The sequence below is a fragment of the Diabrotica virgifera genome, chromosome 10, assembly GCF_917563875.1.
Source record: "Diabrotica virgifera virgifera chromosome 10, PGI_DIABVI_V3a".
NCBI classification, from domain to species: domain Eukaryota; kingdom Metazoa; phylum Arthropoda; class Insecta; order Coleoptera; family Chrysomelidae; genus Diabrotica; species Diabrotica virgifera.
The window spans coordinates 80494162-80519087 of NC_065452.1; the positions used below are offsets into that span (position 1 = coordinate 80494162).

Genomic DNA, 24926 nt, shown 5'->3' on the forward strand with positions numbered 1-24926 from the left:
TTTTATCGACTTGTTTAACAACATTTAAAAAACAAATATATTATTTTTTTTTCCTTTCTTAGTACTTTGAGTCTTTAAGAACTCATTTCCCTTTGTCAAAACGCTCTGAAAATACTCCTTGGGCAAGAAGGATTGTTTAAACATTCAATGTCTGGGATAAACATTTACATAACTCGTAAACTAACAAACAGATCTTCTTGAAATTTTGTACACTAAAAAAGGCGCTTAGTTACCTTATGGTCAAGATATAATCAGTTCCTTTACGGCCTATTTTTTAAAAGTTATTAACATTTACAAAATAGTGCAAAAAACGTCGTTTTTTTGCAATTATCTCGGTTAATTATTTATGGATTTTAACTTATAAAAGTTCAGATCAATCGTTTTTTCTTGATACACAACTTTCATAAAACAACTTCTGCTGTAAATGTGATACTAAAAATGCTATAGGCAAAAAACCATATTTTCTGAGTTTGGTCTTTGTTTATAAAAAAATGAGGTCGATTTACGAGTACCTCTGTATTCTGTATGTATTTTTAATTAACTATATCCCCCCTACGAATTTAGCACCTTCAATAATACCTGTATTGATTTTTACCCTGAAATCGCTCATATTTATTTTTCTACCCTGGTGTATAATAGCCCTTTAGGGGTCCTACTCGTCCTACTTCATAGGAGCGCCTAAAGATACAGTGCGGCTCCCTACTTTGCGCATGCGTCAAAATATTTACAACGTTGTCATGTTGTTTACACATTGACATCGCCGGGAAATTCAAAATGCTAGCTCCTTGCAAGGAATCTTTTATTTTGACAAATGACATAATATTTTTGTAATGTAAATATAAAAATAACCTATAAAAATAAAATTCTATTTTGTTTTACCCTTAGACAAGGTTTTACCTGTACCTGTAAAAGGGTATTAAGCAAATATAAGATCATTGAAAAGAGTAAAACGTTGAATTTAATTATTTTGTCAGTTAAAGAACAACATAACCATCATACAATATGGAAATGCTATTTTAGGTTTAGAAGTTTTTAAATACTTTTGCATATTATGGGTATATAAAATGACACCATTGCAGAATCTTCAGTCAGACAGTAGTTGAAGTGCTGTATAATCAATCACAAATTGCCTCAAGAATTGTTATAGAAAGAATATTTGGTATTTTATGCAGAAAAGATTCCCCATATTAGTATGTGAAATGAGATGCAAGTTACCTTTTGTTTGAAGAATAATATCAGCTTGTATACTTTTACATAATATTGCAGTTGTTAATAGAGAAAACATTGAAATACTGGAAAAGGGGGATGCTGTCATTTAATCGAACAAGCTGTGGCAGTACCTACATTTTCAACCATGAGCAAATCTAGTGTAACTAAATGTTGTGTGTGTGTGTTTGTTTTAAAATATTATTCTCCATTTAACTCAAGCCTAAATGGTTCCCACATAACCATTTTATGTTCTTGGTAGATTCAATATTCGATAAATAGACTATTGATTATGTATTTTAGAAAGGGACTACAACGTTAACGGGGTTTTATTGTTTCATATAGTCAATGGACTTTTAAATATGAAAAACCCGCGGAGTGCTACCATTTAAAGGGGTGAGTTTTTGAGAAAGGGGTGAATTAATCCCTAGGCACAGGACGAATTAGGGTGAGTTCTATGCACTTTTGGTACAAACACATCTGCAGGAAAATTGTTCCAGGTTAAATTTACTATCGAAACATTACATTTTAAAGTTAAAAATATTTTTTTTACAAAAATATATTCAAAAGAAAAGCAAGAAAAAAAACTTCAATCCTTACTCTTTAAAATGACATTTAGTAGAAGTCTCTATGATTTATGATTTCCAAAATATGATTTTTCAAAGTTCGCCACTCACAGCGATTTTGGCCCATTTTCCTTGTTACTTCTCAAACATCGTTCTGTAACTTTTTTCTACGTAGCTTTAGGTATATGCAATGTTACATTTAATAGGAAAAAAGATCAATTACCTTTAAAAAATTTTATACTTTTAATGATTTTTGATATATTTTACGATTATTTTTAAATTTCTCATAACTTTTTTTATTGTATATGTAGGTATATAATTGGTAGGTATATTATTGTCTAATAAAAAAGAAAGCTTATTTTATTTACTTTAAAATGGTGTATCGTAAAAAATTCTGGGACTATTTTTAAACAAGATTGGAACCCTATGGAAAACTTTTTTATTATTAACTTTATGAAAAAAAATTATAATATGCAATCATATTATACGGATACTCTTGGATATCCTACGGATATCGTGTTTAAGAATTGTCCTAGAATTTTTTGCAATACACCATTTTAAAGTAAAGAAAATAAGCTTTTTTATTCCACAATGTATATACTTAAACGTACAAGAAAAAAAGTCATAATGAGAAATTTGAAAAAGCATAACTTCCTTAGAAAGAGCTGTATAAATAACCTTATACAATAGACTATTTTAAAGGTAATTAATTTCTCTTTCTACTATTGCATATACGTAGAAATGTGCACGAAATAGTTACAGAACAATGTTTGCGAAATAATGGGGAAAATTGCCCAAAAATGCTGTGAGCGGCAAACTTAGAAAAATCCTATTTCGGAAACTATAAATCTTAGAGAATTTTACCAAACTTCATTTTAAAGAGGAAGGATGGAAGTTATTTTTCGCTAAAGCAATGCCTATACCTATATCCCTGTGGAAAATAGTTATGGGGCTAAAAACAAAATTGCTTTCTTTCATGTTTTTTTCTTGCTTTTATTTTGAATATATTATTTTTGTAAAAAAAAATATTTTTGACTTTAAAATGTGATGTTTGGATAGTAAACTTAACCTGGAACAATTTTCCTGTAGATGTGTTTATATCAAAAGTGCATAGAACTAACCCTAATTCGCCCTGTGACTAGGGACTAATTCACCCCTTTCTCAAAAACTCACTCATTTCAATGGTAGCACTCCATGGTTTTTTCTAATTTAGAGACAGATATGAGACAATAAAATCCCGTTAACGTTGTAGTTCCTTTTAGTTCTCTTATTTTGAACATAATCAATAGCCTAAAAGGTTTATTCCAAGAATAAACTTTTACTAATATTCTAAGTAACTACATACATGAATGTGCTCAGTATATTTGGTCCGAGAATATTCTTCGAAGTATATGCAAAAAACATGAAATTTAGAATGTTTTTATAGTACATGCTATGCTTCTACTACACACATACTGAAAAGAATATATTCCGACGAATGTTGGTAGTGTATGGATCGAACATGAAAGGAAAATCATTGTTATGTAGTATAATGTTGATAATTTTATTTTTATTGGACTGCAGTTTGTTAATAAATTTATAAATAAATAGGTATATTATATTGGTGACTGATTTGATTTTAAGTATTTTATTATTAGCAATTTATAAATACATGATATTGGTGTTTGATTTTGAGTATCCTTTAAAATTTATTTTATATCTCATTCTGTTAAAAGGACTTCCACAACTAGCAAAAATGTATGAACAAGGAAGTTATTTTAAAGGACAAAAATAATAATAGAAAAATTAGCTTTATGGTGTTTTTTTTATTAATTTTTTTGACAGTATGTTTAAATAAACAAATGCTGATGACATGAAAATGAAAGTGTAATACATACTTTTGGCTCAAAACTTTATAGATTATGGGACTTATGTCCCCGTTAAACCTCGGTTAGCTAATCAGGACAGAAAAGTACCTCTTTGGGCCTCCTGCGTTGTAATATCATGTATAATCATAATATCATCATCATTGGCTCCGCAACCCATGGTGGGTCTTGACCTGTTCCAGAATCAGCTTCCTATCCCTCACCTTGGTTTTCCAATTTCGCACTCCTAATCATAATAATAAGTACAATTGTGTTTATGTCTATGTTATGCATACATTTCTGTCCTGATTAAACCCCGGTTAGCTAATGGCGGTTTAACCCGGACATAAAGTACCAGCCCTATATCTAAATAATAAAGGATTAAAATTCCAAAAACCTTTGTTTTATTATATTAACCTGTTTATATTGTTAATGCCATACGTATATTATGTTATATCTTTTGAATTGAACTGTACTTTTTAATCCAGAATTTTAACAAATCCTAAGCTTTTCCACAATTTCACAAGCATATTTGTGCATTCAAATTAATTGAAATTACATCTTATATATCTATACCTACTAAAAATATTTATTTCTTCACAAAAATGTCTAAATTAATAATTATAAAGAATGTCTATGTGATTCTTGTAATTAACAGTTTAAAATTATTTATAGCTTCAATAAATGTCCTTGTTTCATATTGATTTGGGTCAAACCATGCATAATCTGTATCTGAGAATAAACTTTTATTTAGGAATCCTTTTTAATGAATAAAACAGGACATACATAACCAACTAGTTCCAAATATCCAAAATATAAAAATAAATCCAATATCCAATAATCCTATCAAAGATGTGACAGTGACAAATACAAAATACAAAAGTCGCGTTTCTTGTTTCTCAACGTAATCACAGTTTTTTTGCTTATACGAATCAGTTAGTTCACTCTAGTTTTTATGCGGTTCCTGCGCTTGCAGAAACTCCTAGCAGACTGCGCAGTAGACTAGGAGGAAAATGTTGCTGTTGCAAGATTTAAAATATTCCGATAAAGAATATTCCAAAATTATAATAAAATAATTATGATTATCGATTTTTTTCAAAAAGCTGAAAATTAAATTCATAAATGGTAAAATGCTTTACGTACACACTTGTATAAAATTTGAAAAATAATATTTTCTAATTATTGATTGAATGTATTCAAACAATTAATCACAAGTAACTATCTAAATTGGTGACATTTGGCAACAGTGAGTAGACCTGGTTTTTATAAACAAACAGTTGTTTATTTAGAGTTATTTATTATTGTTTTCTGATATTTTGCAATTGTTAAGTTGGTTTACTTCGAATTTAATATGCATTACTGTGGTATTTCTCCAGTTTTCTAAGAAGGTTGGTGATTTTGAATTGGGATTATGATGAATTTAACCCAAAGGCAATGTGTGTTTATTTATGTGGCAAAATTCCAGGCACCATAAAAATTTGAGTTTCTTCCTGTTGCCCATGGATGAAAATCGGTAAGAACGTAAATTCTATTTAATATCATTGACATCATTTTTGACGTGCTGTCGTTTTAGGTTTGCAGAATGAAAAGAAATTGTTCAATGTGATAAACTTCTATGAACAGTCCTCAATATTGTTACATTAACTTTTAAATATGCACTTTACATCTTGAGGAGCAGGCCTTTGCAGAAATACTGAAAAGCGGGTTGCAAAACAATGCAAAATAAAATAAATGAAATATGTCTTGAGATTAAACATTCAAGTTAAAGGTGTGTTCTTTCTTAAACTGGAATGATAATTTTGTAATTCTGTAGGCACATCTATTGAGAAGTTACAACCAGTGGAAAAGTGCCTTAAGGGAATCTATGACATATATAATTGAAGGTATGAGTATATGTTTCAAATTAATTGTTGGATGATTCTGAGAAAGTGTAAATTTTTTTCATGAATTTGGTACGTTACTGTCTTTATCTAAACTCTAAAAATCATTGACATCTATTTTGAAAAACCATGTTCCTAGAAACCATTGATAACAAATATAGACGGTTACCTCTGCATTCGTTGTATCATCTTACTACCCTATCCATAGTGAGTCTAATTTTTAAATCTATAATAATTGTTTATGTGCTGGTTTCATAAAGATGCTTCAAAAATCTATATGGGTCTTACTAGGCAGCACAGCCATGCCTTTAATAGCTTTTCCAATTATATTTTCAATATGCTTATTCTAGTTAAGATTGCGGGACAAAAAGACCACTAAATATTTGAGTTCATTTTTAGGTATCAGCATTGGCTCTACAGCCCATGGTGGGTCTTGGCCTGTTCCAGAATCAGCTTCCACTCTTTCCTATCCTTTGCTTGTCTTTCCAATTTCTCACTCGAGCATGAATTTTTGGTATATATGGGATTATATTGTGATAACGACCAGATCTATGAAAGAATAGTATGTTGTTAAAGAGGATTGTGGTGACACTATTCATGAATATCTGATAATATTGGTTAATGTGAATGGAGTCCAAAATGGGGTTTAGGCTGTTATATAAAAAATTATGTCATTAGCATATGGAAGTAGGGCGACATTATCTGGTATTAAATTATGTGATTGAGGAGAATTAAACCTAAAAACTCTATTTATTCTGCTAATCAATATGATTTTAATATATTTTAATATAAAACATATGTTATTCTTTCTAGGGACATCTCCTCTGAAGGAATTACAATTATTTGCCAGTATGTCAAATGAATTTTCAACATCAGTCATACTTTCATGAATTTATTGATGAAAATAAAACTAGGTACATGATTTATTATTTACTTCCAAGGGATTCTAAGATACTATGTGTAAAAAGTCCAATATGCAGTGATGAGCATGCTAATAACAGGCAAAATATGGGATATAACGCCAAAGATGGGAAACATGGGATGCATTCTGAAGTAAAAAGAGATGAAACTGAGAGAAATTATCGATATAAACATATAAATTAACATTACATTACATAGTTTCCCACCTTTAGACGTATCAGATGAGTATGAGAACTGTCACTGTGCCAGGAGAATTTTATAAAATACTCATGTCACAGATATCTAAAGGTGGGAAACTATGTAATGTTATCGTCGGCTAAGAGTGTTAACCTGCTAACTCCATTTTTCACTGTGAGTGATATTGGGGTAGTTTCTAGGTCTGTGTACCTTCATACCATGTCCCACAAGCCCGCTGGTTCCACTGTAGTTTAGAGATAGCTATTTCCAAACTACATTGGTGTCGACGGGTTTGTGTGGTGGTGTATGAAAATACACGGACCCAGAAACTAGCCCAATATCACTCAAAGTGAAAAATGGAGTTAGCAGGTTAAAACTCTTATCCAAGGTTATGTTAATTTATTCGTTTATAACGATAAGTTCCACTTCTACCAGTTTCATCTCTTTTTATCTCACAAGTTAATATATTTTGCCGGTTATTAGTGTGAGTGCTCATTACTGTATATTTACGATTCTGTGATTTCTCAATATGATGCTGAGTAGGTATAGATCTAAGTAGGTATATAGTAGGTATCTACAATCCTTTCAAAACAGAAATTTATAAGTTCATTTTATGTACCTATTAAACTTTATTTTAAGGATGAATTTGAAATGCTTGTAGGGAATATATCTGTAAAAAATAAAATTGGTATTGTAAAATTGAAATTCTCAAAATATAATTTATAATTCGAATGTATTATTATTTTTTTCCTCTATAGAAAAGTCCTCTTATTAGTTTTCTTATTAGCTCTTGACAAGACATCAGTACTTCGATTTTTAGATTTCTCACAAGGATTCAGATCCGGAAGATCCTGCGTAGACGCCAGTACTTACTTAATTACTTATTCCTCTTCACTCCATGCGGAGCATAGGGCGTCACTGTCTGCCTCCATTCTGTCTTATCCTTTGCACTGATCTTTATTTCTGTCCAGGTTTTCCCAATAGGGCTTTTCATTTACAGTCATTTGTTTCGAGCTTCTGTCATATGTCGTATAATCCGTGTATATTCATAGATATAACAGAATAGATTAGGCCAGTTCGAAAAATAGAGTAACGCAGAACAGTTCGGGTTGGTGGTCTATCTTTCTCTCTCTACTGGCGCTCAGCTTTCTCTCTCTAGCATATGATGGCTGCCGCCTCTGTGTAACTGTCGTTCTATTACTCCCACCTCTTGGTAGATACGCTCACACTCGCACGACAGACAAAGATAGCTAGACCACCGTACTTGATATCAGCGTTACACCCCGATGCATTGAGTGGCATATGACTAGCCTGATCTATTGTTGACATATCTCTGTGTATATTAGTATTATACACAGATTATACAACATATGACAGCAGCTCGAAGCAAATGACAATCAATGAAAAGCCCTATACCATTAATTTCTTTTTCAACACTTCTTTTCCACATTTCTACGGGTCTACCTGGTCTTCTCTTTCCATGTGGTGTATATTCTAGGGCTTGCCTCGCTATGTCTGTGTCAGGTCTCCTTAGTGTGCGTGCTCCATCCAACTCCATTTCCTTTTGCATATTATCTTAGATATACATAGGTTTCTGGTTAGTTCTTGTCCATAGCTCTTGGTTTGATATACGGTTTGGCCAGTAAATGTTAAGAATCTTCCTTAGGCATTTATTTATGAATACCTGCATCTGTCCAATACATTTTCTTGACACTTTCCAAGTTTCTGCTCCATATAGTAATACAGTCTTCACGTTGCGGTTCACGGTTTTAATTGTCATCTGATGTGAAGACCACATTTTCCTTAGCATATTGAATGCGTTTGTAGCGTAGACTAGCTGTAGTAGACAGCATATCTATGTTTTACCTGACAAAGGCTTTCGATCGCATCCAAGTCGAAGACGTCTTACACTTACTGTATAGAAGATACATGCCAATCAATATTATACGAACCATCGAAAACATCTATTTCCATAATCGAATACAGGCAAAGATAAATGGAAAACTAACACAGTTTATACCAGTACAAAGCCGAGTCAGACAATGGAACCCGTTAAGCCCACTGCTCTTTAATGTATCTAATAATGGACGAAATAATAGAAGCAGTATGTAAAGATCATAGTTACAGAATGGGGAACAAAAAACTCCAAATATTAGGTTATGCAAACGACGCCGCATTAATCGCCAAGACAGAAGACAATCTCCAAAGATTAACACACATCTTCAATACAACAGCCAAGAAATACAATATCAATATATGATAATATCAGCAGAAAAAACACATGTATGACATCTAAATACCCACTACGAGGTAAAATCGAAATTGATGGGAAAATATTAAAGCAGGAAGCAAGGTTTAGATATCTGGGAATAGATATACCCAGTTACGGAGATGTTGAAGAGGAAGTACGACAACAAAGCTTAAAAGCAAGTAAAGCGCTGGGATCTCTTAATGACACAATCTGGAAGAACGAACACCTAAGACAAGACACAAAAGCAAGAATCTATAAAGCAGCAATTAGACCTATATTGACATACACGGCAGAGACAAGACCTGACACATCTAAAACGAGACGACTACTAGAAACAACCGAGATGAAAATACTTAGACGAATATCAGGGAAAAGTCTGTTGGATAGAGAGAGATGCGAAAACATAAGAGGATCATGCAATGTAGAAGACACAAATGGATGAGTGACAAAACGGAAACTGGAGTGGAACGAACACATTAGTAGAATGGCAGAGGATAGGATAGTACGAATAGCACGAGATAAGTCACCAAATGGATGAAGAAGTATTTGCAGACTAAGAAAAAGATGGTGCGATAATTTAAACAATTTAGGAGGCTAATATTGAAGAAGAAACAGTCTTTAAAGCCTACCTACAAGAAGGAAGACTCCTCTTGCTACGGCGCGTCGAATAATATATCGCTTGTACTATCCCGGAGAATTTAAAACCGTATTTCCGATTGCATTTTTAAAACTGGAAGTCCTTTGCCAAATATCTCACCTTTAGTACCATCCTTGGATTATAAGCTTTCATCCGACACCTCATTTGTCATTCTATCTGGTTTAATGGCTGAGTAGTTGTGTTTACGGACAGACGGACGTATATAATTCAACGCTTTCACATTTTTTTCAAAACTGAGTGAAAACAATATTTCTTTAGAAATCCATAAATATATTCGCTAATAATGAAACTAATTTGCAGTGGTTATAGCCAACCTTCATTAGTGGAGTAAGTATTAGAAGAAGAAGACCAATGAAGATAAAGTAGAGCCCATTGTTAGACCAAAATTTTGTTTATATAGAAAAAATAATTTAGTTGAAAATAGTGGTACATAATCTCAATGAATCCATTAAAGCTGATACATTTAGTCTTCAGAACAACAGTAATAATTATTTATGAAACTATCGATAAATTGTCAAGAGCTTCGTAAACGTTAATTGTAGAAAAGTATTCCTTATTTCGAAAAATCTATTTCAAATTTGTCCTATTTATTTTCGAGCAGTGTATCAAAAATAATGTTGAGCAGTATAACACACGCTGTTATGCGCTTGCGTCCGGCTGCAAGGTCTCGATGCGCAGTGGGAAAAATGGAACATTTTTTCATAACGTACTTCACGGCAAGTGACTATACTGCTTGTTGTATAAACCTATATACTGTGACGTAATTAGGCATTCCAAATCACGTGATATAATATGGCTGCTGGATGGCAAAACTGTCATCCATGGGCGTATCCAATTATTAAACCACTTCATATTTAAATTGCTATCACAATTTCACAGATTTCGCTACACAATTAACAAAAAATCAAAACCAAACAGGATATTCTTTACAAATTTGTCAATATTTAATGTAAACATTAGATACGCGATGACCACCCCCCTTATCTATGTCTATGGACATGTCAGTTTAGCCATCCACCGGCCACCACTGACAGTTCATTGGAATCCCTAATTAGGGAAACTAACTGACTAACTAAACTGACATGTCCATAGACATAGATAAGGGGGGTGGTCATCGCGTATCTAATGTTTACATTAAATATTGACAAATTTGTAAAGAATATCCTGTTTGGTTTTGTTTTTTTGTTAATTGTGTAGCGAAATCTGTGAAATTGTGATAGCAATTTAAATATGAAGTGGTTTAATAATTGGATACGCCCATGGATGACAGTTTTGCCATCCAGCAGCCATATTATATCACGTGATTTGGAAAGACGCGGCTAAACACAGTATAGGTAATAGGTATTTAGTCCATTCCGAAGTTGTAGTTTTGTTTTGACATTTCCCTTCTGACATAACCTATATGTGTATCATAAAATAATATAATATATTATATACAGGCATATTATGCCTTTTTTGCCTTTACACTTACTTGTGAATTGATTTTTTGTTTTATTTATTTACTGAATATAGAGAGACTTTTAAACTGTTCAAGGTTGTTCTAGCTTTGTTGTTTTAAAATTTGTGATGTTTGTTATAATGATAATAGGAGTCTTATTTAAATTGGTGCATTAAAATTTGTGATGTTTGTTATAATGATAATAGGAGTCTTATTTAAATTGGTGCATTAAATTATATTATTAGCAGTAATTCCAAATGCGAATATTAGAGCAGGGCATTTAGCACAAAATAAATCGATTTTTAAATACAGCACCTAGAGATTTGCAACTTTTTGTATTGTGTTTAGGATGGTGTCAGAAAAAAGGTATACTATAGAAAAATGAGTGGAAGTGACCCCCGGTGCTCAAAAATCCTCCACACTCCAGAAGACAACATGTCTTAGCAGTGATCTTGGGCACCAGGTAGTGCATCCAGAAGGTGACGTGACCATAGACATGTTTAAGTCTCTAGACACGAAAAGTTTAAAGTCTCTAGGTGCTGTATTTAAAAGTCGATTTATTCCTATGTTTTTAGTGCTAATGGTCTATATGTTTCAACACTATATCATGCCCAAAACACGCCATAATAATGTGTTTTGAAATGTCATAGAAACCTCATTTGTGACATTATTTACTTTTAATATTATATGACTACTGCATATGCATCCAATTTTCTGTAATTCTTGACGTTTTCGTAATCGAATTTTATCTGCACATTCTTTTGGCACCATCCCTAATTCCTCTAATTTAATCTAATAGCCTTTTAATAGTCTAATGAGATATGATGTAAGGTCCATCTGCACCGATCTGTTTAATGGATTAAAATTATTTGATGTAATTTAGTATGTTTACAAATTATAAAAAAAGGGTGCCCGATATAATTTTGTTTTGACTATAATTAATGAATAATTAAAAAATTACTTTTTTTATATATTAAACAGTTATTTATGTATCAAGGGCATTAAATAGATGTTTATACCCTAAGGGCGACAAGCTTATAAATTACATAATTATGCATGTGGTGAATATAAAATTTTATGTCATAGCGGTTCATTGCGTCAGTTAAAGTTTTAATTTTATAATATAATAAATTAGAAGAAATACTGTATCGCAGCAGGTATTTAGTACTGTTGGTAGAAAAGTGATGTTGGTTAGCAATTTGGTATTAACATAAACAAAGTTTTTCTATGTGAAATTGTCAAAAAACTCAGAATTGTCAAAAAAGTCAGAATGCAAGAGAAATTCGATATTTCTGAAAAAAAGCCAATAAAGCGACTGAGAATCTATTACCAAATAAACGTATCTATGACAAGGAATATGCTAAATTTCAACCATGGATGACAGAAAATAATACTGAATGCGTAAATGAGACTGTACTACTGGCATACACTGTACAGGACGACCAAGAAAAACATGGAACAATAGGATAAGCAAGATTCTCAAAGAAAGAGGGAAGACATAGAGTGAGCCGAAGGAACTAGCTAGAGACAGAAAAGAGTGGTGTACATTTGTAGAAAAAAATTTAAGAGAGCTTGTACACCTCGACACCTTCGGGTATAAGAGGTTTTCGATTATGTATGCATGTTAATTATAGTCAGAACAAAATTATATCGGGCACCCCTTGTTTTTTATAATTGTTACCATACTAAATTACATATCCAATAATTTTAATCCATTATTAAACAGATCGGTGCAGATCGACATTATATTGGATCCTCTACTATAAATAAAAGATCCAAAGTACCAACAATACTGTCAGTAGTCTTAAAATATATTTATTAAAACATACCAACTGTAGAAAAATAATATAACTTATCAAATCTGTTTATTTAAAAAATACAGCTACTATTTATAATTATTATAAATATGATTTATACGTAATCATTTGATTTTAATTTCACACTATCACTTTGGACGGTTATAGTCTTTCTGGCATTATTCGAATTTCACTTTTATCCAATTGCGGTTGCAACTCCAATAGAGTCATGTAACAGTTTTGTAACTTGATTTGTGGACGTCCGTGAGAGCGGTTGCAACTCCACTGGAGATTCCTGTGGCAGTTCTGTACTGGAAACTGTGTCAGAGAAATCCTAAAAAAATATTTTTGTTAGATTCCAAAGCCACAAGAATAATGGAAACATATAGCAAAGGAATTTGAAGCAAGATTGAACTTTCCCCATTGCTTCGGTGCCGTTGACGGCAAATATATGCAGAGTATTCTACCAAATGGGCAAGGTTCCTATTTTTATAACTATAAAGGATTTCATAGTATGGTTTTGATGGCAGTTATAAATGCTAATTATGAGTTCATAATATACGAATTTGGCGTGAATGGGAGAATTTGTGATGGAGGTGTTATAGAGCAAACAATATTTTACAATAAATTAAAAGAAAATACATTATAAATTCCAGTCTTTGATCGCCTCAGTGGTTCAGATAAAATGCTTAGTGACGTGTTTATTGGTGTTGAAGCTTTTGCCTTAGCTCCACATTTCTTAAAACCGTTTAATCAAAGAGAATTAACAAATGAACGCAAAATATTCAATTACCGCCTGTCAAGGACAAGGCGAGTTGTAGAAAATGCCTTTGGTATTTTAGCTAACAGATTTTGAATTTTCCATACCACTATTAATTTAAATCTAAAAACTGTATATATCATTGTCATGACATATTGTGTACTCCATAACTTTTTGAGAATTAAATATGCTTCAACCTATACTCCCATTGGAAGCTTAGACGTTGACAATAGGAATGGTTTAAGAACAGAAGATTCTAATCTCATTGATATGCAGAGATAACATTATATAAGTATTTCCAGAGACGCCAAGCAAACTAAGGATAAACTTTTTTTATGGTATTTCAATAATGAAGGTAGTGTACCATGACAAAATAGCCATGGTGTAATTCATAATATAGTTTAATTATAGAATTTAATTCAAGTTCTAAATATTGTGAACGTAGATATAGTTTAATAAAGAAATTTTTTTAAATTAATCATGGTTTTTAATTGATAGAAACTTACAAAATACCTTTTCAGGTAGATATGATTATTCCACAAACGCAAATATGCAACAAATATGTGTGTCAAGTGTCAACAATAGAAATAGCAGGAAATTTCTTAGACAGTTAGAAATTCGATTAGCATCTTTTATTTCGACAAAAATTTGGCATCCATGCCCAAAATTCTGCTTAAATTTTTGTAGAGAGTAGAAAGACTTCCGGAGTGGAAATTGAAACACCAATCAGTAGTAAATTAAGAAATGCAATTTTCTTTACACCTACAACAGTGGCTCAATCCCATATGAACATAATACTACATTAAATATGCCACAAGAAAACAGTGTCAGAACTTAGCAGAAATACATAAGTTGATTAATTATTATATTCTATTATTATAAGTATATAAATTTTTTTTGGCAGTAGTACCCCAATATTGGAAAATTAAATACTAAAATGGTAAAAGAAATTTATATGATTTAAAAGAATTCTCTATTTTAGAATGAACTAAAAATATAAAAATAAAATATTGCCTCTTTTAATTTTTCAATCATTAAAGTGTATGCTTCATTCTCTACTTTTCACCTTCCATAATGCATGCCAGCTCAAAAATTTGTACAACTCTTCAATTAAGAATAGGTTTGCAATGCTTCTAATATCACTCATTTCGACTGTCCACCTTGAAACTTTTGCCGGACTGAACTTCTGATGACCACACTTCAAGTAAAACTGCACAGGTAAAATCTTCAGCATGTTGACGAGAGTACAGGCGGCGCTTGGAGGCTTACATGTGATACCGTCTTGCTGCTCTTACCTGCGCAAATGAGTCTCTGCAGACATGGTCTCAGGCAAAACGTAGTGTGTAGCCAGTGTATTATACTACAGACCTCAAGGCTCTGAGGATAGTCAGCATAATTTAGATTGCTCAGATTTCTGCATTATCATTATGAATGATATATGTACAACGTTATGCTGTCATGACATTTGCAAAAAAAATTGTTTGTATTGATGGTACCTATGGAACTAATATTGGTGAAGGCGTTGCTGTGACATACATGATTTCAAATAGAATGAATACTACAATTTCTACCTAATAATATCACTACAGATATGTTTATGAGAGATATAATGGAAACTTTTTATAACGGATGGACAGCAGTGATAATGTGACAGCTGTGTCTAATCGATTATTTTGTTCCTGGCACATTGATTGTGCCTGGAAAACTAATCTAACAAAAATTTCTGTAGTTGAAAAAAGAATGGAAGTATGTATACAAGTGCTTGAAATTTATACAAAGTACTTTAGAAGTTAACAACGTTTAAAAAGATTTGTTGAATTTTCCAACTGGAGAATGATTCTGGTACTGTTAAATTTTATGAGTACCTGAGTAAAAATTATAGTTTGAATACTAAGTCGGGGTTCTACTGTTATAGAAAGGAATTACTAACAAATACAAATATGTACTTGGAGAGTATGCACAGTATTATAAAAAGGTGAAACAACTAGATAAAAGCATGCATAATTTGACACACTACACTCGAGATAAACAAGTGGAAAGACTAATTCAGATAACAAAAGGTTTGTAAATATGTTTTGATTTAATTTTGTCAACATTTTTGTGGCTTTCAGGAAAAAGGACTGATTGATTGACTGCCATTAATTGTAGCCACAAATTATAAATTTGATATTGAAAGTGTGGAAGGAAATGATGAATTTAAAAAATGGATAATTAAAAATAAAACAAACTCAAAAATATGTACTGTTACAGAGAAACTGTTTAATGTATGTTATCTTGTCAGCTACATACTATGTAAAATATGCTACCATTCCTACTCATGTACTTGCCTTGATTATTTTATTAAATTAAATTCAATCAAATCTTTAATTCAATCAAATATTTGCCAGCACATTCACTACCTTTGTATTACATGAGTCACACTAAATAAATAAGTTCCAAGCAGTGATATTTGGGAAGAACTGGAGTCTTCAGCACCTACGCACACATCAAAAACCGAGGGATAGATAGAAATTACATGAGATACTATCTGCTCAGCACTGTAAGTAATTGCATTAGGTCAAAAATGCAACAGTGAAGATATTTTAATGACAGCCGTTAATCAAATTAAAGCTGTGAAAGCCAACAAATTTCACGTTGATCCAAATATGAGACTTGAGAAAATTCAGAAAGGGTGAAACAGGTGTCATTTTCTACCAAGAAAAAGACAGTGTCTACGTCTGGTAAACTATTAAGGAAGCCCAATATCGCAGAGTCCTCCAATTTGAATGAAGTATCCTCTAAATGGTATGTATTTGCATAATGCCTGTACCTATGTGTTGTGAGTACACAATTAAGTAATCAGCAAACTGCATGTCCATTTCTTGTTTAAGTTCACCATTATCTATAAATAGTTTTTCGCAGATTTTAAAACAACAAAACTAGAACAACTTGCAACAGAACAACTCCTCTATATTCAATGAAACAAGAATCAATTCAATTTCAATATACAACTCCTTGTATACAACACAATAAAACACAAAACATAGGTTAGGTTAAATAAAAAGGAAATGTCAAAACAAACTACAACTTCGGAATGGACTAAATACCTATTACCTATACTGTGTTTAACCGTGTCTATTTGGAATGCCTAATTAGGGATTCCAATGAACTGTCAGTGGTGGTCGGTGGATGGCTAAACTGACATGCCCATAGACATAGTTAAGGGGGGTGGTCATGGCGTATCTAATGTTTACATTGAATATTGACAAATTTGTAAAGAATATCCTGTTTGGTTTTGTTTTTTTGTTAATTGTGTAGCGAAATTTGTGAAATTAGGTTGTATGGTAACTTTGACATTGACAAATGAAATATTGTCATCGTGACGTCACCCAGACGATCAATTTTACGAATTGCTTGTAAACATAATAGGATACGTGGTTTGGAGGCTATATTTTGTTATTAAATATCGTTAGTGTTTTAATTTGTGTTTATATCTTGAGATATAATGTATCTATAGATATCATTAAGCGTTTTTAGTATAATAACTTAAACCCAAAACTCTTTTACAAGTGTTCAGATACATTTTAATGTGGTTGCGTTAAGTACCTACTTACTTACTGGATTGCAGCCATCTGAAGATCGTTTGAATAAACAATTATAAACTAAATGAATATATAAAATGGGGAAAATTCCCTTTATTGCACTGAAATTGTATTTTTTTTATAATTTATTGTTAACGTGAAACTTCACAGGTACCTATTGAATGGAATCATAATGTTTTCATAGTTTTAGGTATTATAATCAAGTACCTAACGTAATTAGATGCTCTTAAGGGAAAAACTACTAATTTTGATACATAAATCTTTAGTTTAATCTCTTTTTCACCATGTTTTACATGTTAGGAGGAATTTATAATAATGTGTACTACATGCATTATCCCCAATTCAAAATTATTATATACCTACTCAAAATCATTTAAAAAAGTAAATTGTATTCAACCCATTATTAATATACCTAGGATATTTTAATGATTTAGTCCCATATATACACAAGAAAGAATCTACTTCTGCTTTAATTAAGTATGTAGTAATGCTATTCCACTGCATATATTTAATTGCAATTATATTCTATGATTTTTGTAACTCTACAACTCTACAGGCATCTACCGCATTTTTTAAAGAATATATGAAATAAATAGTCATTAAAAATCCAAACGTATTTTTTTTAATATACATATTTTCAATACATTCCTACTTTCCGAGTTCATTTCAATGAGTGAAGTGAATGAATTTGAACGCTGTGTCTAGGTACACGCTAACGTGTACGCAAATAAAAAAGTTAGGTACACGCGAATTAAACTTCATTAAGCCAGTGACGTCATTATTTAGCGTACACAGTGACTTTATATTTTGGTACACGCTATTTTGATTTGATATGTTTATTGTTTGTTTGATAGAAAAATATTTGATATTATAAGGAGAGGGGAAGGGAAGCAGAACTATTCAAATGTTTCAAACTTAATAATGTAATAAATTAATGTGTATGTATTATATTCACGTTAGCGAAATAAATTTTAGTTGACATGAAATGTACAAAATATTGTTAAAGATTTGTTTACTACGTAAGTCAATTATACCAGTTTATAAACTATAAACCAATGCTGTTGTGTTTATTTCTATTTATACAGGGAATTGAACTTGTTACCATTTTCATAGAAAATATGTTAATATTTGTAAATACCCTATCCTATATAACATAATAAACCTTTATATTTTTGTGATGGGGAAGTTAAGAAGATTTCGAAAATAAAATAAAATATAGGGTGTTCCATTTAAAAAAAACATACGTTTGGTCTGCCACTATGTTATCGAACGCCCTGTAACATTTTAACTAATTTTGTAATATGAAGCTCAAAGTTTCCTACAATTTTTTTATTAACTTTTATTGCTATCTATTACTATAGCCGGTCTACTGAGCTTTATCACACTAATCAATCGCCCTGTATCTTTTATCTTAATACTTCTGCTACCGTTAATCATGAATTTTTGTCTCTTATCTTTTTCATACTGTTTTAAAATCATGTTAAACTCATTAAAAGAACTAAATAATTGCCCACATTCCATAGTTAATTAAAAAAACACTAAACAAATAAAAAAAAGAAACTCTTTACGAATCAATATTAAAATGTGAACACAACGCGATTAGACAAATTCCAACACTCGAACACTCGCGGTATATACTTACCACAGCATACACGTGGCTCAAGTTAGCGTGTATCCAAAAAACCAGTAACAGTACACGCTAAATAGTGACGTCACTGAATTGATGACGTTTCGCGTGTACCTAACTTTTTTATTTGCGTACACGTTAGCGTGTACCTAGACATAGCGGAATTTGAATGCAGCATTCTGGGTGACGTCACTCCCGCCATTAGATTCTCGACGCTGATTGGTGGAAAGTTACCATACAACCTGTCTATTTATGAACCTTGGGATACGCCTATGGATGACAGTTTCGCCATCCAGCAGCCATATTATATCACGTGATTTGGAATGCCTATTTCGGAAACGGCAACGTTGGAGTCGAGGACACGCACGCGCAAATTAGGGAGCCGCACTGTATCTTTAGCCGCTCCTCTACTTCATGATCCTATTCTGCGACATCTATTAGAAAATCTACGAAGTTAGCAACCCAGAGTGACAGTTATTACTCCGTTGGAAATGATGTCACTGTGTGTTTATATCTCACTCATGTCAATGTAAAATGAATCGCTATCTTCGTTTGATCCGTTGACAAGTGCAATTTTTGTTTTAAAATGGAAACTAGAGATTGTGAAATGGGTGGGGTGGTTAAAGTGGAATATATTTACATTAATTTTTTTTATTTTATTTGATAAATTAAGGAAAATATATAGATAAGCATGTAATCAAAAACATATTCTAGGCTGGATTATTTCTAGGAACTCGTCAGTGTTCCTGGAAATACGAATATACCTGTACTTGGGCCATTATTATGAAAACCACTGTAGATGTGCAAATTTATTTTATTGATGTGATAAAAGACAAAAAGACATTGGGTGATTAATGTAAGGGTTTTTCTTGCAAATGCTGCATTCAAAATGTAATTGGCAGTTTTTCATTCTTAAGAAAATGACATGTTTCCATTTTACTTTGTTGTATAGGAAAAAGTCGGTAAAGCTGTCAAATCTATTTATTTGATAAAAAGGAAATGCTGGAAGGGCATAATAATGTTAAAGGTAAGTCTGAATGATAGTCTAGCATTTTTAAAGGCTTTTTATGCCAATTATTATAAACATGAGTCATTAATACAATGTCTACATGTACATTTATTTGATGTGAAAAAATCCACTGACAAGAAGTGTTGTTACTAATTATTTATCATAACGAATAGTGTTTTCAACAATAGCTACCTTTCACAGTAGGTTCAGATTTGATGTAATACTTTTATTAAACAAATACTCTTACATTGTTTACCCATTACCTATTGTTCATTCAATTTGTGTGTAATAATGTATCTGAACAGATTCCAAAATATTGTATATTTATCAATGATATACACCACTGCTTCTAGCACAGTTCACCTCTTCTTTTTGCGGATGATCTAAAGTTCTACACAATTATCAACAATACAGAAGATTGTAGGTAATAATTTTCAACATTATCTTGATCGGTTGAGTGACTGGTGTATGTTGAATGCCATGGACCTGAATGCATCCAAGTGTCATGCTATTTCTTTTGGACAATCGAGAGACCCAATAGAATATAATTATAATGTACAGAATATTCCTGTCGACTGTGTTACTGAAATTCGTGATTTGGGAATTAATTTAGACTAAACTTTTAAATAAATAAATAGTTTATTTACGGTTATACCAATTACAATAATTACAATCATTAAATAATTCATATCATGTTTAACATAACAGTTTTAGAATTCAATAATAATAACATATAATTTACACAAGACAAATAAATAGAATAAATACCTAAATGACAGTTTACAGTGACAGCCTACATTGATTTTAAAAAAAAAATTTCAGCTTTTTTCGAAAACTATTGAGACAGCTAGAAAAAAAGTCTACATCTAAACCATTTCCAGATTGACACATTCGTCTTATAGGTCTATTTAGACAATAGTTTGTTTGTTGGAATTCTAAGTGAAAAACGTCCTTAGACCTTGTGCATCTTTTAGGAACCCTAAGACCTATTCTTTGCAAAATTTGAGGCGAATCTATCATTCTGTTTACAATCTTGAAAAGAAAAACCAAATCTAGCATTAAATGATGATTTTCTAATGTTGGTATATTCAGTAATTTTAAAATGTCACAATACACTATATCTTCTGAAGAAATCCCTAATTTATAGCCTACAAAGCGTATAAGTTTTTTCTGAACTTTCTCAATGTTTTCAATATGACATTTATATAAAGGAGACCAAATAGTGCTGGAATATTCCAGAACTGATCTAACCATAGAACAATACACACTTTTAAAACAATCAACATTATTGAATTCTGACAAGGTTCTTTTCAAAAATCCAAGTAATTTAAAAGCTTTATTACAAATAAAATTATAGTGATTTTTGAAACATAAAGTAGGATCAAAAAATACACCTAAATCTTTGAAAGTGTTTGTTTGTTCCAGAAATATACTATTTATAGAGTAATTAAAACAGATAGGTTGTGTGTTTCTAAAAAAGCGCATTATTTTACATTTATCGATATTAAGTGAAAGGTCATTCTTTGTACACCATTGTGAGAAATTGTTTACATCTTTTTGCACTTTTGCACAGTCTCTAACATCCTTAATAATTCTAAAAATTTTCAAATCATCAGCATACAACAAAATAACACAATTTTCAAAGATTTCTAAAATGTCATTTATGAAACAAATAAAAAGAATAGTCGATAAATGACCACCCTGTGGGACGCCAGACCTAACCAAAATCTCTTCAGAAAGACAGTTCTTGACCAGTCCCGGCGCTAGGGTATGAGACGCCTGCCTGCAAAACTAGTTTAGGCGCCCTTAGGTTTTTTTTTAATTAGTATTTTGTATAACACCAGCACAAAAAAACTCACTTTGGCGCCCCCCAAAAAGGGGCGCCCGCCTGCAGTGCATCCCTTGCAGGCCTGTTATTGCCGGCCCTGTTCTTGACTTTGACAACCTGAAGCCTGTCTGTCAGGTAGCTCTCCAACCACTCAAGTAGGGATCCATAAATTCATATTGCTTCTAGTTTTTTGATAATAAACTTGATAACCCGATCGAATGCCTTTGAGAAGTCGGTATAGATCAAGTCGACCTGAGCCCCTTCCCAAAGGCATCCAAAATGAATTCTTCTAGGATCACTAGATTTGTGGTTGTAGACCTACCCGGCATAAAGCCATGTTGTTCAGGAATAATTAAACTTTTAATTGAAAAAATATTTTTGAAGCAATAATTGACTCAAAAATCTTTGCAAAAATAGAAATTTTGGAAATGGGTCTGTAATTTTCTATACATGTTTTACTACCATTCTTAAAAATAGGAGAAATATAACTTTTTTTCCACTCTTCTGGGAGAGTGCCAGTACTTAATGATAAACAAAAAATTTTTAGTAATACAGGAGACAGAACAAAACGAATTTTATGAAACGAACTTTTATTTGAATCACATTATATGTCAAAAATTTCCAAATCTTTACAAATACTTGGTTTTATAAAAAGATGCACTAAAGACTTTCAGAATATTGAACAATTAAACTACTATATTGTTCTTTAGTTAGACCTTAGACCTCAATCTAGAGCATTGTTCCTGTGTATGGTCTCCATCTTATAATATTTGCATATCAAAAATCGAGACAATCCAACACAAGTTCTTGAAATTTGTAGCATATAAACAGGGTATACCTTTAAGTTACCTAAATCAAGTAAATTATCATCAAATTGAAACCCAACTTGCTTTTCTCTCATTGCGTGACTGACGATTAATTAAAGATGTAATGATGCTTTATGGCATAATTAATTCAACAGTGATGTCTCGGCTACTTGAGCAGGTTTTTATCCATGTACCTCTCGGTAGAACATGATTAAACCAAACTTTCTATGTTCCTATCCACAGAACCAACTATAACGAGCACTAAGATGGGTAAATATTCACTCTGATCTAGATTTTTTGCACCGAAGGTTGAATTCATTTCGGGCCTCAGGTGTATGTTTGTTTGAGTAGTTGTGGAATAGATAGTCATTATTGTGATATGTAAATCTGAATTACATGATTAAGTTTGTGATATTATTTATATTTTATTGTATTATTATTACTATTTTATTGGATTTTAATTATTGACACACATATGAAGAGTACAGGGGGAAAACGATTTGTCACATTTAAGTAGTTTTGAGATATTCCTAATTGTTCTTTAGTTAGACCTCATCTAGAGTATTGTTCTTGTGTATGGTCTCCATCTTATAATATTTACATATCACAAATCGAGACAGTCCAACACAAGTTCTTGAAATATGTAGCATATAAACTGGGTATACCTTTTGAGTTAAATCAAGTAAATTATTATCATCAAATTAAAACCCAACTTGATATTCTCTCATTGTGTAACCGACGAATAATTAAAGATGCAAGGATGCTTTATCTTTATGGCATAATTAATTCAACAGTTTTGTAACCTCAGCTACTTGAGCAGGTTGGTCTCCATGTACCTCTCCGTAGAACACGATTAAACTAAACTTTCTATGTTCCTATTCACTGAACCAACTATGCTTATAACAACTTTTTATCTCGAGCACTAAGATGGGCAAATATTCACCCTGATCTAGATTTTTTTGCACCGAAGGCTGAATTCATTTCGGGCTTCAGGCATATGTTTATTTGAGTAGTTGTGGAATAGATAGTCATTGTTGTGATATGTAAATCTGAATTACGGGATTCCGCAATTACCAAGGATTGAGAACTTGGTACTCGAGAACTTCTAAGAATCGAGAAGTTAGTCAAAAAAATGTCCAGTGAATACTTTCGCTATTAGTATGGCAGAAAGGTCATCAGGTGTTATACTTTCAACTGCTCTCAACATTATTTTACTATTTTTTAGTTACATATACTCAAGTTTTTGTGTAATTCGGTTTATAAAGGATTTTGTAAGAACCTCCACCATTTTTTTTAATATTATGCATGCATTTATAATTTTCTTAAGTTTATTTTATTTGGAGCAGTATTTTATTATACAGCAGTGTGAAGAATTATAATACACCAATATAAGACAAACTCATATTGAAAACAAAGGAGAATAGGCAACTGTATGACATACCACTTGCCAGAGTCTATGTCCTGAAACATTCACGTCAGTTAGGGGTTAACTTGTCAATTTATTGAAAGATTTCAAAGAATAAATCTGGACCTCGCAGGTAAATTACACACTATGTCAACATAGTGTTTTTTGAATAAGTTCCTTTAATCCACTTATTTTATTAGTTGGATTATACAGATTGGTTATATATTATCATTAAAATATGATCATATTGTCTTTCAACCAATTATGTTATATATCAGATTTTTATTAACATCCTAAGTGCTCTAAACTTTGTTGCAAACACACGCTAAGCACAGTTGCGCGAAATGACATAGTGTAGTTTACCTCTGAGGTCCAGAAATATTTATTTGACCTATAGAGTAGAGTAGAGTAGAGTAGAGTAAAGTAAATTTTTATTTGCATAAATTTTTAACATAATTGAGCAAATAACGTCACATTACTAACAATCACATATTAAAAAATGCTACTAATAATCACATATTAAAAAGATATATTAACAATACACTAAAATATACAAACAATACAAATTACATATATGCTGATCAAGGCTGATAGGCCAGGTACTCCACCACAGTATACGGCTCAATGTTAACCAGGTGTTGAAAAACCGTTTTTTTAAAAGCTTTATAGCTTGTTTCCCGTTGAATGTCAGATGGTAGACTATTGTAAAATTTAACGCACGCATACAAAGGACTTTTCTCTGTTAGGGACAATCTGTGAAGTGGAATATTCAAATTAAGGCTTCTTGTGTTATATTCATGATTTGGTTGTAGGTGATAAAATAAAGTAAAATTTTTAAAGAGAAACATAATACATTCATATATATAGACAGCTGAGAAAGTGAGTATATTGAGTGATTTGAATCGGCCTCTACAGGATTCTCTCGCCTTTAGTCCTAGGATCACCCTGACTGCCTTTTTTTGGACTATGAAGACAGTTGAGCTATCCACCGAAGCACCCCAGAAGACTATTCCATATCGCATAAGAGAATAAAAGTTTGCATAATATACCGATAGTAAGATTCCCTGGTCTAGATAGTTTTTCAAAACTCTTAATGAGTAGCAGGCTCTATTTAGTTTTTTTGTCGCATTTTTTATTTGTTCTCCCCAATTCAAGTTCTGGTCAATATGAAGA

At 31.8% G+C, this 24926-nt stretch overlaps 1 protein-coding gene and 2 long non-coding RNA genes across 4 annotated transcripts in view; 2 read left to right on the top strand and 1 right to left on the bottom strand.

Annotated features, from left to right (window-relative positions):
• The first annotated feature begins 666 nt into the window (after nt 1-666).
• Nucleotides 667-7326, top strand: LOC126878746 (uncharacterized). The gene is made up of 3 exons (XR_007695760.1): nt 667-5129; nt 5190-5499; nt 6310-7326. It is a non-coding gene; the product is annotated as an uncharacterized LOC126878746 (long non-coding RNA).
• Nucleotides 7327-12789: 5463 nt separating this feature from the next.
• LOC126878743 (uncharacterized) lies at nt 12790-16575 on the bottom strand. The gene is made up of 2 exons (XR_007695757.1): nt 16307-16575; nt 12790-13071 (listed from the first exon to the last, which is right to left on the bottom strand). It is a non-coding gene; the product is annotated as an uncharacterized LOC126878743 (long non-coding RNA).
• A 2615-nt stretch (nt 16576-19190) lies between these two features.
• LOC114344635 (uncharacterized) overlaps nt 19191-24926 on the top strand; it is a 73674-nt gene continuing 67938 nt past the window's right edge. The window contains exon 1 of one of the 2 annotated variants that reach the window (XM_028295463.2): nt 19191-19732. In XM_028295463.2, coding sequence (XP_028151264.1) covers nt 19705-19732 — 28 coding nt within the window. In that variant the 5' untranslated portion in view covers nt 19191-19704. The remainder of the gene's footprint in view (nt 19733-24926) is intronic. The other variant, XM_028295462.2, reaches the window with a different exon arrangement.